Genomic DNA, 15,051 nt, shown 5'->3' with positions numbered 1-15,051 from the left:
GGAAAAATAACCCACCTTCTCAACAAATGTAGTGTGGTTTAAACACATGTGTAAAGTATTGCCTCTTGCTCCCTTTCAGTGTCCCAGTAAAGCATTTGACGCCACAATTGAGTCGACCAAGGATTTTTCAGATGATGTCATCAGCTTCATTAAGAGCCACCCATTGATGTACAAGGCTGTGTACCCCATAAACAAGAGCCCGGTTTTTATCCAAGTGAACGCTGGTTACAGAATCACCCAGCTTGTGGTTGACCGGGTCAAGGCCAAGGATAGACACTATGCAGTTCTATTCTTGGGCACAGGTACGCAAGCTTTCATTTCCAATGAAAATCATTCAAAATAAGTCTATTCTCATTGTTACAAACCTCTTTATAACTGCTACAGAGGACAAAATCTGTTGCAACCGCGGCATCCGTTCGCATCAGGAACTCAGGGCCGAGTTAGTGGCCGCTAGATGGTTGGAGCAAATCTTGTCTCAGTCTGTGTTTAAAGTATTAGTTCAGTCTAGTTTAGTTTATTGTCACGTGTACCGAGGTGCAGTATAAAGCTTTTTTTTTTGCGTGCTATCTGTTCAGCGGAAAGACTATACATGATTGCAATCAAACCGTGTACAGATACAGGATAAAGTGAATAACGTTTAGTACAGGATAAAGAGAACAATGTTTAGTGCAAGATAAAGTTCAATTAAATAATAGACATGGGTCTCCAATAAGGTAGATGGTAGCGTTATGTACTTTGTGGGCTTTCCTGTTTATTGTGTGTCTTGTTTAGTGTATGTTTATTTTCAATACTGTACATATTTACCCTCCTTGTTGTTGGGAGACCCCTTCCACCCCTGCAACGGACTGTTCCAGCTGCTACGGTCAGGCAAACGCCTCCGTTGCCATGCTGTGAGAACGGAGAGGTTGAGACGGAGTTTCTTCCCAGAGGCCATTCGGACTGTAAACTCCTATCTCACCAGGGACTAACTTTACTGAACCTTTTTTCCTTCCGCCCACAATATTCAATATGTAAAGGAATATGTGATTCTGTTTGTAGTTTGTTTGGTTGTTTGTTTGTTTGTCTTTTTGCACAAAGTCCGCGAGCATCGCCACTTTTCATTTCATTGCACATCTCGTATGTGTATGTGACGAATAAACTTGACTTGACTTGACTTACTCGGTTACAGTGGACAATCGGCAATAATCAACACCATTCCCCCCCCCCCCCCCCTTTAGTCCATTATTACAAGGGTTACCTGCATATACGATACAGGAACATTGAGTGTAAGAATCAGGAAGTCACATTGCAGCTTTATATGACTTTGGTTCGGCCTCGTTTGGAGTTTGCATAACGTTCTGGTCGCCCCATTACAGGAAAGATGTGGAGGCTTTGGGAAGAGTGCCGATGGGGTTTACACGAATGCAGCGTGGATTAGAGGGTATTAGCTACAAGGAGAGGTTGGACAAACTTGGATTGTTTTCTCTGGAATACCAGAGGTTGAGTGGATGTCCAGATAAGAAGTCTATAAAAATGATCAGAGGCTTAATTAGAGTAAACAGTAGGGATCTTTTTCCCAGGGTGGAAATGTCAAAGACTGGGGGCACAGGTTCAAGGTGATGGGGCAAAGTTTAAAGATGTGCAGGGCATATTTTTAACAGAGGGTGGTGGGTGCTGGGAACATGTTACTGGTGGTGGTGTTGGTGGTAGATACCACAGTGGCATTTGAGAGACTTTCAGATAGCATGTGGATGTGCATGACAAAGATCACAGGCAGGCAGAAGAGATTTGTTTAGATTGGTATCATGCTCGATATAGACATTGTGTGCTGAAGAGCCTCTTCCTGTGCCTTACTGTTGTTCTATGCTCTAAGTTCTATGTAATATGCACAGTGCATGCCCTTCATGTGTTTGCAGATGTTGGGACAGTAATAAAAGCTTTGTGTATTACCAAGGACAATTTGAATGCAGAAGGAATTGTATTGGAAGAATTGCAAGTGTTTGAGGTATGGAATATTATCTTTGATTAGCAAGAGATTTTATAATTTGATTAGCAAGAGATTTTGATGTGACTGAAATTGAGTTAACGAGTGAGAATTCCCCATCTCAATTAATGTAATCTACTAGCATGTTTATGTAACTCGATATTTACAGCATATTGTTATTATTAGTAAGTGTGTCAGTGATTATGGGGAGAAGACAAGAGAATGCAGTTGGGAGTGAAAATAGATCAGCCATGACTGAATGGCAGAGTGGATGATGGGCCGAATGGCCTAATTCTGCTCCTACAACTTATGAACTTATAAGCATTATTTAAGGTATCCATGTTAATTATATAGTATTAACAAAAGCTTTTTCTCTCCATTAATAGGTAGAATTCTTCCAAAATATGGAAACACATGACGAGCATGCATTGTACATATTACATAGAACATAGAATAGTACAACACAGGAACAGCACCTTCAATACAATACAATACAATACTGCTCCTACTGCTGATGTCTGTGTCAAACATGATGCCAAGTTAAACTAACCTCATCTGGCCACCTGTGATCAATATTCCTCCATTCCCTGCACATTGATTTCAGGCCACAGAATTCATACTAATACCAAACTGACCTAACAATGCAGAAGGAACAAATCATCAATTTAATTTCTATATTTAGAGTTATAGTCATATGGTCATACGACATGGAAAGAGGCCCTTCAGCCCAACTTGGCCACACCGACTAACACGTCCCATCTACTCTAGCCCCACCTGCCTGTGTTTGGCCCATATCCCTCTAAACCAGCCCTATCCATGTACCTGTCTAATTGGTTCGTAAAAGTTGCAATAGTCGATACGATGCGATAGAACTTTATATATTCCAGGAAGGAAACTGGGTCCCTGCTTCAACTTACTCCTCTGGCAGGTTCCACACACCCACCATCCTTTGTGTGAAAATGTTACCCCTCATATTCCTATTAAATCTCTCCCCCTTCACCTTAAACCTGTGTCCTCTGGTTCTCGATTCCCCTACTATGGACAAGATATTCTGTGCATCTACCCGATCTATTACTCTCATGATTTTATACACCTCTATAAGATCACACCTCATCCTCCTGCACTCAAGGAATAGAGACCCAGCCAACTCAACCTCTTTCTGTAGCTCAGACCCTTGAATCCTGGCAATCTACCAGCAATATTATTAATGTTGAAGCTATTAATTAAACAGTTTACAGCATTCACAGCATTTGAATACCATTGTCAAAAAACAATCATTGAATTAATTGCCGCACAATTTGTTGCTTTATTTCAAGTTTGTGGAACTTTGTTTGTTCTTTTAACGAGTTATTAAAATACAATAACTTGCAATGTTTATATTTTATTAGGCGTCAACTCCAGTGTTGACAATGGAACTTTCTTCAAAGCAGGTAAGCAAACTAAATATAACTCGACATATCTCCATCTATGGAACCGAATTGTGCTTGGATGTGCAAAATATATTTCCCCCTGTGCCAAGAGGAAATGTTTCTCATTGTGTTTTACTAGCTCAAGAGTCAAGAATGTTTTATTGTCATAACAATATTTTTATTGTCATCTCTGTAAAAACTGTCATTATACGTGAATTTAGTGCACATAAATCAACAGTTTTTGCCAGTAGTTTTTTTTGAGACGGTACCTCTAAAATGTTTTTAAACGATTTTCAAACTTTTAGAATTTTAATTTATAGTCTATTCAATTTCAGATTATTAATTTTAGTACAAAAGATTACTGAAGTTTAAACAATAAAACATGTGAATTAAATTACCTGCAACTTGATGTCCACAAAAAAAAGCACAGATTTTTTACATAGTTGGCAAAACACGATTAGAAATATTTCCAGAGAGCTGCTGGAAAAGTACATTTTGCTCATCCAAAGTTCGAAATGTAGCCTCAGGAGTTATTTGGATTCATCATGTTATTCACTACAAGTAACTGATTCATGACTGGCACCTGCAGAGGGCTGGGAAAAGACTTTCTCTACCTGATAAAGTTAGAAAGGAAGAACCAAAAGGAGGAAATTAAGAGGCAGCACAGTGGCGTAGTGGTAGAGATGCTGCCTTATAGTGCCAGAGACCGGGTTCGATCCTGACCACGTGCGTATGAGTTTGTACCTTCTCCCTGTGACCGCGTGTGTTTCCTCTGGGTGCCCTGTTTTCCTCCCACATCCCAAAGAACTGCAGGTTTGTAGGTTAATTGGCCTCTGTAAATTACCCCTAGTGTGCAGGACAGAACTAGTGCGTCGGTGATCATTGGTCAGTGCAGACTCGATGGGCCGAAGTGTAAGGGCCTGTTTCAATGTTGTTTCTCTTAAAAACTAAAAATAAGATAATGGAGCTAAGCTGATTAAATGTCATTTTCATTTTTTTGTTTTTTTAAGTTTTTATAGATACAGCATGGAAACAGGCCCTTACACTAGTTCTATCCTGCACACTAGGGACAATTTTCAGAGGTCAATTAACCAACAAACTTGAAGGTTTGACTCTAATGATGCAACCAGTTTCCACTCTAGGTTACAGACTGGTGACCCCTGGTGGAATCATCTGGTGTTTCCATACAAGGCATGGGATGATTTAAAAAATTCAAAGCTTTAGACTTTAAACTTTAGAGATGCAACTGAAACAGCCCCTTTTGGTCCACGTCGACCAGCAATCACCCTGCAAACTAGCAGTACCTACACACTTTTTAGTTTAGTATAGTGATATAGCACGGTAACAGGCCCTTCTGCTTCTTCTTGCGTATTGCGTGCACAGCCTAAAGTTGTAAGTCAACTTGTTCTATTTGATCTATTTGTTTGTGCCATACGCAAGAAGGCCCTTCTGCCCACCGAGTCTGCGCCGACTAGCAACCTCCGTACACTCGCACTATCCTACACAATAGGGACGTTACACTTTTACCAAAGCCAATTAACCTACAAACCTGTATGTCTTTGGAATGTGGGAGGAAACCGGAGAACCCGGAGAAAACCCAAGCTGTTGCAGAGAGAACGTACAAACTCCGTACGTACAGCACCCATAGTCAGGATCGAACCAGGGACTCTGGTGCTGTAAGGCAGCAACTCACCCGCTGCGCCACTGTGCCGCCCCAGAGCTAAGGAGTTATTTCACAGAAAGTTTCTAAAGATTATTTATTTTTACACAGCGTGCCCTGATTGACAGATGTCCTTTAACAGAACTTATACACATCTTCAGTTCCCTCCCCTCTAATTTCAGTCTGAAGAAGGATCCCGACCGGAAATGTCACTCATCCTTTTTCTCCAGAGATGCTGCCTGACCCGCTGAGCTACTCCAGCATTCTGTGTCTATCTTCAGTATAAACCAGCATCTGCAGTTCCTTTCTACACACAAGTCAAGATTGTTTCATTTTCATATGCCCCCAAACAGAACAATGAAATTCTCACCACAGCAGCAAAACAGAATATGTTCACATAATACTCTGTAAACACTTTAATAATCAATCAAAAAGTTATAGAACTTAAAATCTTTATATAATACATAATATATATATTTGGTTGTCGTGTTTAATAGCCTGGTGGTTGTAGGGAAGAAGCTGAATTTGAGTTTAGATTGAATTTAATTTATTGTCACGTGTACCGTGGTACAGAGAAAAACTTTTGTTGCGTGCTAACCAGTCAGCAGAAAGACAATACGTGATTACAATCAAGCCATCCACAGTGTACACATACAGGATAAAGGGAATATCGTGAATAACGTTTAGTGCAAGATAAAGTCCAGTAAAGTCTGATCAAAGATAGTCTTGGGGTCTCCAATGATGTAGATAGTAGCTTAGGGCTGCTCTCTAGTTGTTGGTAGTATGAACACTTTTCACATGCATTTTCCGTGTTGCTTGTAGAAGCAGATTTACATTGGGTCGAAGGATGGTGTCGTGCAGCTGGCTCTGCAGAGGTGTGGTGCATATGGAGCAACTTGCTCTGAATGTTGCCTTGCCAGAGATCCCTACTGTGCATGGAATGGAACTGCCTGTTGCCAATATGTGCCAGCACTGAGAAGGTGAGGGATCAATCAAACTCTGTTTTGAACCATGAATTCTCTTTGTAGTTTTCCAGATGAACTTTTCTGCACCTTCTTTTAAGTAATTGTGGAAGTTTTATTCTCTGAATTGTTGATACTGATTGTGATAAAGTAGAATGGGAAGCAGTGAGTTTGTAAAGTAAGAAGATTTATGAGCAGCTACAGCCGACAAGAATTCATGCAGACTGCATTTGCTGTGTGATTACAGACAAATTATGAATCCATTCCTTTTGAACGTTCAAAATCTGACACAGACACAGACCAGGGGAATACGCGTGCACTAGAATGTATAGTGGCGATGGAGAATGCTTTCCATTCTCATTCCCCTCCAGCCCCCACCACTCACCTGGGCCACTGAGATCAAAAGAAAAAGACATAAATGCTGGAAATCTTAGTTTGGTTTAGAGAGACAGCGTGCAAATAGGCAACTTCGGCCCACCGAGTCCACGCCGATCAGCGATTCTCGTACACTCGTTCCATTCTACACACTAGCCGCAATTTACGGAGGCCAAATGACCTACAAACCTGCACATCTTTGGAGTGTGCGAGGAAACCGGAGCACCCAGAGAAAACCCTTGCAGCCACGGGGAGAACGTACAAACTTCGTGCAGAGAGTACCCGTAGACGGGATCAAAGCTGGGTCTCGGGTGCTGCAAAGCGGGCAAGTCTGCCGTTGCACCGCTGTACCACCAATCTAAACTGCAAAGAAGGGATGGTGAGAAAGTTGGTTAGGGCTCCAGAGAGAACCATCATTGTCTTCTCTTTACGAAGCATTTTTCAGGCGACACTCTGCGCATCTGATAATTTCTGTTATTTTGGTGGGTCGCACAATGCCAGCTGAAATTGTCCAGCCAACTCAAGCATCACAATGCTTTGGCTTAAACATCTGACCTTCCTTGGGGACATAAGGAACTGCAGGTGCTTGTTTACGAAATAAAACAAAACACAAAGTACCGGAGTAACTGAGTGGGTCAGACAGCATCTGAGAGGGGCATGGATAGATGACATTTCAGAATTAAGAAGGGCCCCGACACAAAACGTCACCTATCCCTGTTCTCCAGAGATGCTGCCTGATTTATTGTGTCTTCTTTCTGAAAACCAGCATCTGCAGTTCCTTGTGTCTCTCTGATGTGGCAACCTTTCCATGAGAGAAAAATTACCCGCTCCTCAATAAATGTCAGCTACAGCAGATGAAACATTTTCCTTTCCAAACAGGACAACGTCAAAGCTGCACCATCATCTCTCGCAGATGGACAGATGCTAACTATAGATTTAAATACATTAACAAAGAAAAGAAGCTGTCTAAAATAATCCGGCTTCCTTCCTTTCAGTGTCCAAGTAAGACATTTGACAATTGAATTGACCAAGAATTTATCAGATGCTGGCATCAGCTTTTTTCCCCCTTGATATGGAGTCGATTTATAAAGTGAAAGTAAAGTCAGAGTCACACCGTTAGGAAACTGACCTGCCAGACGAGCAACTCCTTGCCAACCAACTATCACCCTAATCCTTCAATTGTCCAATTTTATTCTTTTCACATTACCACTGATTCTTCCAGATTCTGCTACTCACCAACACACTAGTGGCCAATCTGCCTGCCAAAATGAAGTGAAGAACAAATGCATAGCATCTCCCTTGCTGTGATCATGCCATAGTCGGGGCAGCACAGCGGCGCAGCGGTAGCCCTGCAGCCTTACAGCAACAGAAACCCGGGTTCGATCCCGACTATGGGTCTGTTCAGAGTTTGTACGTTCTCCCCTGTGACTGCTTGGGTTTTCTCCAGGTGCTCCGGATTCCTCCCACAGTCCAAAGACGTGCAGGTTTGTAGCTTAATTGGCTTTAGTAAATTATCCCGCATGTGTAGGATAGAACTAGTGTATGGGCGATCGCTGGTCGGTGTGGACTCAGGGGGCCAAAGAACCTGTATCTCTAAACTAAAAACTAAACTCCATGCCATCACTTCCAAGCGTATGACTAGAGGTGTAAGCCTGGGAACTGAAGACTGCCCTCCTACTCCTGTCTCCACAAGAGCTTTTCCAAGTTCTGCCTCTCTATTGGTCTGGTTTTCTGTTGTTTAAAACCAAAGATTAATTCTCTGTTCTTCTGTTAGACAAACCCGACGTCAAGATGTAAAGACAGGAGATCCAACAATGCAGTGTTGGGATCAAGAGGACTGTGAGTGGATCAAGTTAAATTCAGCAATTGCTTCATTACGCCTAGATGTTTATGAGTGATGGTGATGCTTTAGTTGTTTTTGATGGCAATGATCTTCCTTTAGCATAGATGACACGTTCGTACCTAAACCATTTGGCATGAAGGATCATAAATTGGGGCGACACGGTGGCGCAGCGGTAGAGTTGCTGCCTTACAGCGCTTTCAGTGCCAGAGACCTGTGTTCAATCTCGACTTCGGGTGCTGTCTGTACGGAGTTTGTACGTTCTCCCCGTGACCGCGTGGGTTTTCTCTGAGATCTTCGTTTTCCTCTCACACTCCAAAGACATACAGGTTTGCAGACTAATTGGCTTTATATCAATGTAATTTGTCCCTAGTGAATGCAGGATAGTGTCAATATACGGTGAGCGCTGGTCGGTGCGGACTTGGCGGGCCGAAGGGCCTGTTTCCGCGCTATATCTGTAAACTAAACTAAACTAAATTATGCTCATGCACTGTTGGTCAAACCATCTTTTCAATAATGTCTAAAGAAGGGTCCTGACCCGAAACGTCACCTATCCAAGTTCTCGACAATAAATTCTATTTTGGCCCGAATTTTCCCTTTTTCATCATCACCGGAAATGGTCTTGGCTTTTAGTTAGGAATTGTGTTTTACTTTCAATCCTTTTGATTACGTTTTTAAAAACATCTGTATAATTTTAAACAACTACAGTGCACTTGCAGGTAATAAATGATGCGTGCAGTTATTTGACAGGTGAACTTTATTTCATCAGGAAGCATAACTGGGGTTTGACAGGCTGTGATTATACTGGGGCACGTCTTGCTTTGGTGTGGAATCAGTTAAAACATTCCTTGCAAAAGCTAATATTTAGGAACATCAGAGCGTGAGAGGATTTTATGGCAGCTGTTCACATTTCATGACCCGGTTCATGGAAATCATTTATCATTGAATTCATTCTACCTTCTTCAAAGTTTGCCCGTAGGAAACGATTACAATACTTTTGCTTTCCAAATGTTAACATTCAAATTCCCTGCCCCGCAGATGCAACCAAGGTGCTGGCTGAGAAGAAGTTGATTTTTGGCGTTCAGCGCAACTCCACTTTCCTGGAGTGCAGTCCCAGGTCACAACAAACGTCGGTGGTTTGGTCGGTTCAGCGATCGTTCGATAGTCAGCAGGAGGAGGTAATTAGTCTGAACGCTGCATTCCAAAGCCTGAAGATCATTCAATGAAAAATGAATTAAAACCTTCCAATATTATAATTGGACAGAGACATGGAGTTATAGTCATGGAGCCCTGGTGACATGGGGACATGGGGACACAGAGACATGGGGACACGGGGACATGGGGACATGGGGAGATGGGGACACAGAGATATGGGGACATGGGGAGATGGGGACACAGAGACATGGGGACACGGGGATATGGGGACAAGGGGAGATGGGGACACAGAGATATGGGGACATGGGGAGATGGGGATATGGGGAGATGGGGACATGGGAATATGGGGACATGGAGACATGGGGACACAGAGACATGGGGACGGAGGCATGGAGACATGGAACCAAAGCAACTTGGAGAAACAAGCTCTTCAGCCCAACATCCATGATGACCAAGGTGTCCCTCTGAGCTAGTCCCATTTGCATTCATTTGGTCCACATCCTTCTAAGCCTTTCCTATCCATGTACTTAATCCAAATGTTTTTTAAATATTATTATTTCACTCACCTCTTTCACCTACTTCCTCTGGCATCTCGTTCCATTTACCCAGCCATATTGTGTGATAAAACCTGCTCATGAGGTCTTATTTCAACCTTTCCCTCCTCACCGTAAACCTGTGCCCTCTAATTTTGGACCAGATTATCAATACGAAAATATATATTTTCTCTCATCTCCTCTGAAGCTAGTATTATACTATCATGGCAACTTGTCACAGGAAGATAATAGGGTGGCTCAGTGGCGCAGGGGTAGAGCTGCTTAGAGAGTAGTCTTGAACTACCATCTACCTCATTGAAGACTCTCGGAATATCTTTAATTGGACTTTACTGTACTTTGTCTTGCACTAAATGTTATTCCCTTTATCCTGTATCTGTACACTGTGGATGGCTTGATTGTAACCATGTATAGTGTTTTTGCTGACTGGATGGTACACAACAAAAAGCTTTTCACTTTTCATCATGTGACAATAACAAACTAAACTAGTCTCATTTTTATTATAGATAAAATATAGTTCCAGAATCATCAAAACCAGGCTGGGGCTTCTCCTCCGTGATTTGCGGGGGGACGATGCTGGGATTTACTACTGCCGAGCCGTAGAGAACACCTTCACCCAAGTCATTACCAAGTTTCACCTCAATGTCATTCTGAGTGACTTCATGGCCACCCCGCCAAAACCGAAATCGCACAGCGACGGAAAGGGCAAAGACACCAGGAACAGGACAAGGATACGTTACAAGGACTTCCTGCAGCTTCTGAATCAACCGGACATCACTGTGAGCGAATATTGCCAGCAAGTGTGGCGTACAGGGAAACGTGGACAAAGTAGCAAGACTGCGGCCAAATGGAGAAAAGCACAGGAGTTCAAACGGTATTAGAGGGCGGAGAGATACCGGATGCTTTGTGGTCCTTTTTCATGGAGATACAACAGTGCCCGTATAACTGTCACTGTATCAAAGAAATGTATACACACTCTAGCATCGTGTGGAATGGACACACAAGGAACTGAGGGTGCCTGTAATCGAGCCGTAGTGTCCATGGCTCTATGACTATATATATTTCCATTACTCCGTGACTCACTCTGTGACTCTATGACTCTATCCAGTCATAAAATTGGAAGGTTTCCTGTGCATGTTTCATTGAATAATCTTCAGGGTTTCAGGTCAGGACCCTTCTCCCCAGAGATGCTACCTGACCTACTGAGTTCCTCCGACACGTTGTGGCATGGTGTGAACTTCAACAAGTGTCCCAGGATGATGTATTAACACACAGGTTGAAAAATGTAGTAAGAGATATTATATTGTGTGGCCTCCATTTAAGAGGATTATGTTTCTTAAAGGAAAATTGCTATGAAAGGAAATATTAAGATGTAGGCAATTTTATAATGTAGCTTGGGAATTAAATTTTTGAAGACTTCTCAAACCTCTTGAGTCTTCTGGTAAATGGATCTCATTGTGCAATATGTAATGAAGTCCATTTTGGTCTATTAATCTTAGAACGCATGGTGTTTGAAAACTATGTTCCATCTGCGCTACAAATAACATTTCTAATGTACGATTTGACAGAATGGAAATGAACAGAATGCATTGCCAGTGGCAAAAAATATGTAATGTACTGCAATTTGCTGAAATGACAAGCGGAATTTAGTTTAGTTTAGAGATATAGCATAGAAACAGGCCCTTCAGCCCACTGAGACCACGCCAACCATCGATCACCCGTTCACACCAGCTCTATGTTATCCATCTTTGGTATTCACTCCCTATTCATCAGGAGAAATTTACAGAGGGTCAATTAACATACAAACAAGCTCTTAGGGGCTTTTGAGTGAAATTTGTGCAGATTTGGTGACTGATTCATTGCAGTTTGCTTTCTATATGGCCCTGTGTCACATATGAACGGATTACACAATGGCAAGGTTTGTCAACCAGTCAGATGAAAGAATCTTCCACAAAAGTGGTTTTAGAGATACAGTGCGGAAACAGGCCATTCGGCCCATCAAGTCCGCGCTGACCAGCAATCACATGTACACTAATTCTATCCTCCATCCTACGGACAATTTTCAAAAGTCAATTAACCTATCAACCTGCACGTCTCTGGAATGTGGAAGGAAACCAAAGCACCTGGAGAAAACCCACGTAGTCACAGGAAATACTTAAAAACTCTCTACAGACAGCATCCATTGTCAGGATCGAACCCGGGTCTCTGACCCTGCAAGGCAGCAACTCTACCACTGTGCTGGCCTGGTGTGTAATTTAGGAAGCATCTAAGGGGAATTGTAAATCAGATGCATAGAAAATTAATTCAAGATTGGGAGAGGGGGAAAGAAAAATGAATCAAGAGTCAAGAGTGTTTAATTGTCATATGTACCAACAACAGAACAATGACATTCTTACTTGCTGTAACTTAACAGGCTCATTAAGGCTTAACACACAGATAATTATATAATAATTAAAAATACAATAAAACCAAAAGACTCAACACACCTCTGGGAATTCCCCTTTAAAATAGCCACAGAAAAATTCAAATATTTGGGAATTGAAATTACTAGAAACTACCATGATATGTTTAAAGCCAATTATAATCCCTTACTTAAGAAACTAAATAATTTGATTAAATTCTGGAAAACACTTCCGATGTCCCTAATAGGCAGAATAAACGCTATAAAAATGATCTTTTTACCACAAATCCTATACCTATTTCAATCAATACCTATATATGTCCCAAAAAAGTTTTTCAAAAAATTGGACTCAGACATTACAAATTTTATATGGGATTATAAATCCCATAGAATACAAAGAGCACACCTTAATAAACTAAAAGAGTTGGGGGGTCTAGCGCTCCCTAATTTTATGTATTATAATTGGGCAGTAAATATTAAAAATATGATTCACCTGCTGGACAATTCTGCCCAGCAGGTGGACTGGATTGTAATGGAAAGAGAGGACTGCTCTCCGTGTAATATAGGAGCGACTCTCCTCTCACCAATACATTTGAATAACAAAAATTATAATAAAAATCCAATTATACATAGCACAATTAGAACATGGAAACAAATAAAACAGAATCTAAAATTAAGAAACCTATCTCTTTTAATACCAATAGTTAATAATCCATCGTTTAAACCATCAATTATAGACAAATCATTTATACAATGGGAAAGAATGGGAATCAAAACGCTCGAAGATCTGTATGAATTGGGAAAATTACTATCATTTCAACAACTACAACTGAAATATAATTTGAAAAATAATCAATATTTTAAATATCTTCAAATTCGTGATTATCTGAAAAAATATACAAAAGACTATCATAATATGCCTACCGACTTACTGGATGAAGCAATGAAGACAAAGGCGGAATCAGCTAATCTAATATCGTACCTATATAACATCATCTTAAACATAGAAATACCCACAACTGATGGAATTAGAAGAGACTGGGAACAAGAATTAGCTATAAAAATTTCAAAAGAGAGCTGGGATAATCACTTACTACAGGTACATAAATGTTCGATCAACGTACGACATACTCTCATCCAATTCAAAACATTACATAGACTATATTATTCAAAAACTAAAATAAATAAACTCTTCCCTAATGTCTCACCCATCTGTGATAAATGTCTGTGTCAAGAAGCTACCATAGCGCATTCTTTTGTTTTTTGTACAAAAATCCAAAAATTCTGGTATGAAATATTTGATATCTTTACAAAATTAATCAAAATAAAACTGGTACCAAAACCAGACTGGATCATTTTTGGAATATCGGAAGGTAACCCTGAACTAAACGTGTTTCAGAAGAATTTACTCAATTACGGGCTAATAATGGGATAAAAGCTCATACTTAAATTCTGGAAAAATGCACCCACACCAACAATAAAAATGTGGATATCAAATATGTTTGAAACACTACATCTGGAAGAGATGAGATTCCTCTTAGCAGGCAAAGCAGACCAATTCCAAAAGACGTGGTCTACGTTTTTGGAACTATTACAAGCATGAGCTGCAATAGTAATTAAAAAACAAAAATAAATAAATAAATAAATAAATGGTACCAGGATTTGTAAAACAACAAAAACAGACTTGGTTGGTAGTCCCCTTTCTGCGGAGTTTAATGTTATAATAGAGCGATTGTTTCTCCTTTCTTTTTCCTTCTTTTCTAGGGTCTACTTTCTTTCTTTACTTCCTTCTCTAATTTCTTTTCTAAGGGGCTTTCGTTTCTCAACACTCTCTTGCACCTTTGCGACTCTTGCGCACTCTCCTTACTTCCTTTACTTCTATCTTTTTCTTAAAGCTCAAAAAATGAAGCGGTGTTATTAATGTATTATGTATTAAGACATATGTGTTGTGTATTATTGTAACTTACCGTACTTCTAATAAAAATAATTTTAAAAAAATACAATAAATGAATAACCATAATAAAAGGTAACCATAATAGTGCAAAAAATGAAATTGTTAGCACAACCAAAGACACTGTCCATAGAAGATCATAGTTACTGAGGTTAACGTTGTGGAATGTTGCTGGAAAGAAGCTGTTCTTGAACCTGGAGGTCATAAAATGAAGAGACTGGCCATTTACTTTGAGAAACAACACAAAAACTATGCAGCATCAGCTTATTGGCTCAAATAATTGACAAAAATATAGGTTTAGGTTTATTATTATAAAATATAGGTTTATTTAGTGACCACTATTAAATCATGCACTGAGGTACAGTGAAAAGCTTTGTGTTGTATGCTATCCAAACAGATCGGATATACCTTTTATAAATACAATCAAATCAAATCATGTACAATAGGTAGAGCAAAGGGCAAGACACAGAGTGCAGCATATAATTCTCAGCATTGTAGTGCACCAGTTTCATAGAAACATAGAAAATAGGTGCAGGAGGAGGCCATTCGGCCCTTTGAGCCAGCATCACCATTCATTGCGATCATGGCTGATCGTCCCCTATCAATAACCCGTGCCTGCCTTCTCCACATATCCCTTGACTCCACTAGCCCCTAGAGCTCTATCTAACTCTCTCTTAAATCTATCCAGTGATTTGGCCTCCACTGCCCTCTGTGGCAGGGAATTCCATAAATTCACAACTCTCTGGGTGAAAACGTTTTTTCTCACCTCAGTCTTAAATGACCT

The 15,051-nt window shown here is 40.6% G+C and overlaps 1 protein-coding gene across 1 annotated transcript in view; it reads left to right on the top strand.

Annotated features, from left to right (window-relative positions):
• The window catches only part of LOC116986834 (semaphorin-3D-like), a 72,954-nt gene extending 61,430 nt beyond the window's left edge, over window positions 1–11,524 (top strand). The window contains exons 11-17 of the mRNA XM_033042565.1: window positions 80–302; window positions 1,896–1,984; window positions 3,352–3,393; window positions 5,855–6,012; window positions 8,144–8,208; window positions 9,248–9,387; window positions 10,422–11,524. Of these exons, the coding sequence (XP_032898456.1) occupies window positions 80–302; window positions 1,896–1,984; window positions 3,352–3,393; window positions 5,855–6,012; window positions 8,144–8,208; window positions 9,248–9,387; window positions 10,422–10,796 (1,092 nt within the window). The 3' untranslated portion in view covers window positions 10,797–11,524. The remainder of the gene's footprint in view (window positions 1–79; window positions 303–1,895; window positions 1,985–3,351; window positions 3,394–5,854; window positions 6,013–8,143; window positions 8,209–9,247; window positions 9,388–10,421) is intronic.
• Window positions 11,525–15,051: the final 3,527 nt, after the last annotated feature.

Source organism: Amblyraja radiata, chromosome 24 (genome assembly GCF_010909765.2).
Source record: "Amblyraja radiata isolate CabotCenter1 chromosome 24, sAmbRad1.1.pri, whole genome shotgun sequence".
In the NCBI taxonomy this organism is placed as follows: Eukaryota; Metazoa; Chordata; class Chondrichthyes; order Rajiformes; family Rajidae; genus Amblyraja; species Amblyraja radiata.
This window is presented reverse-complemented; position numbering and strand designations above follow the sequence as displayed.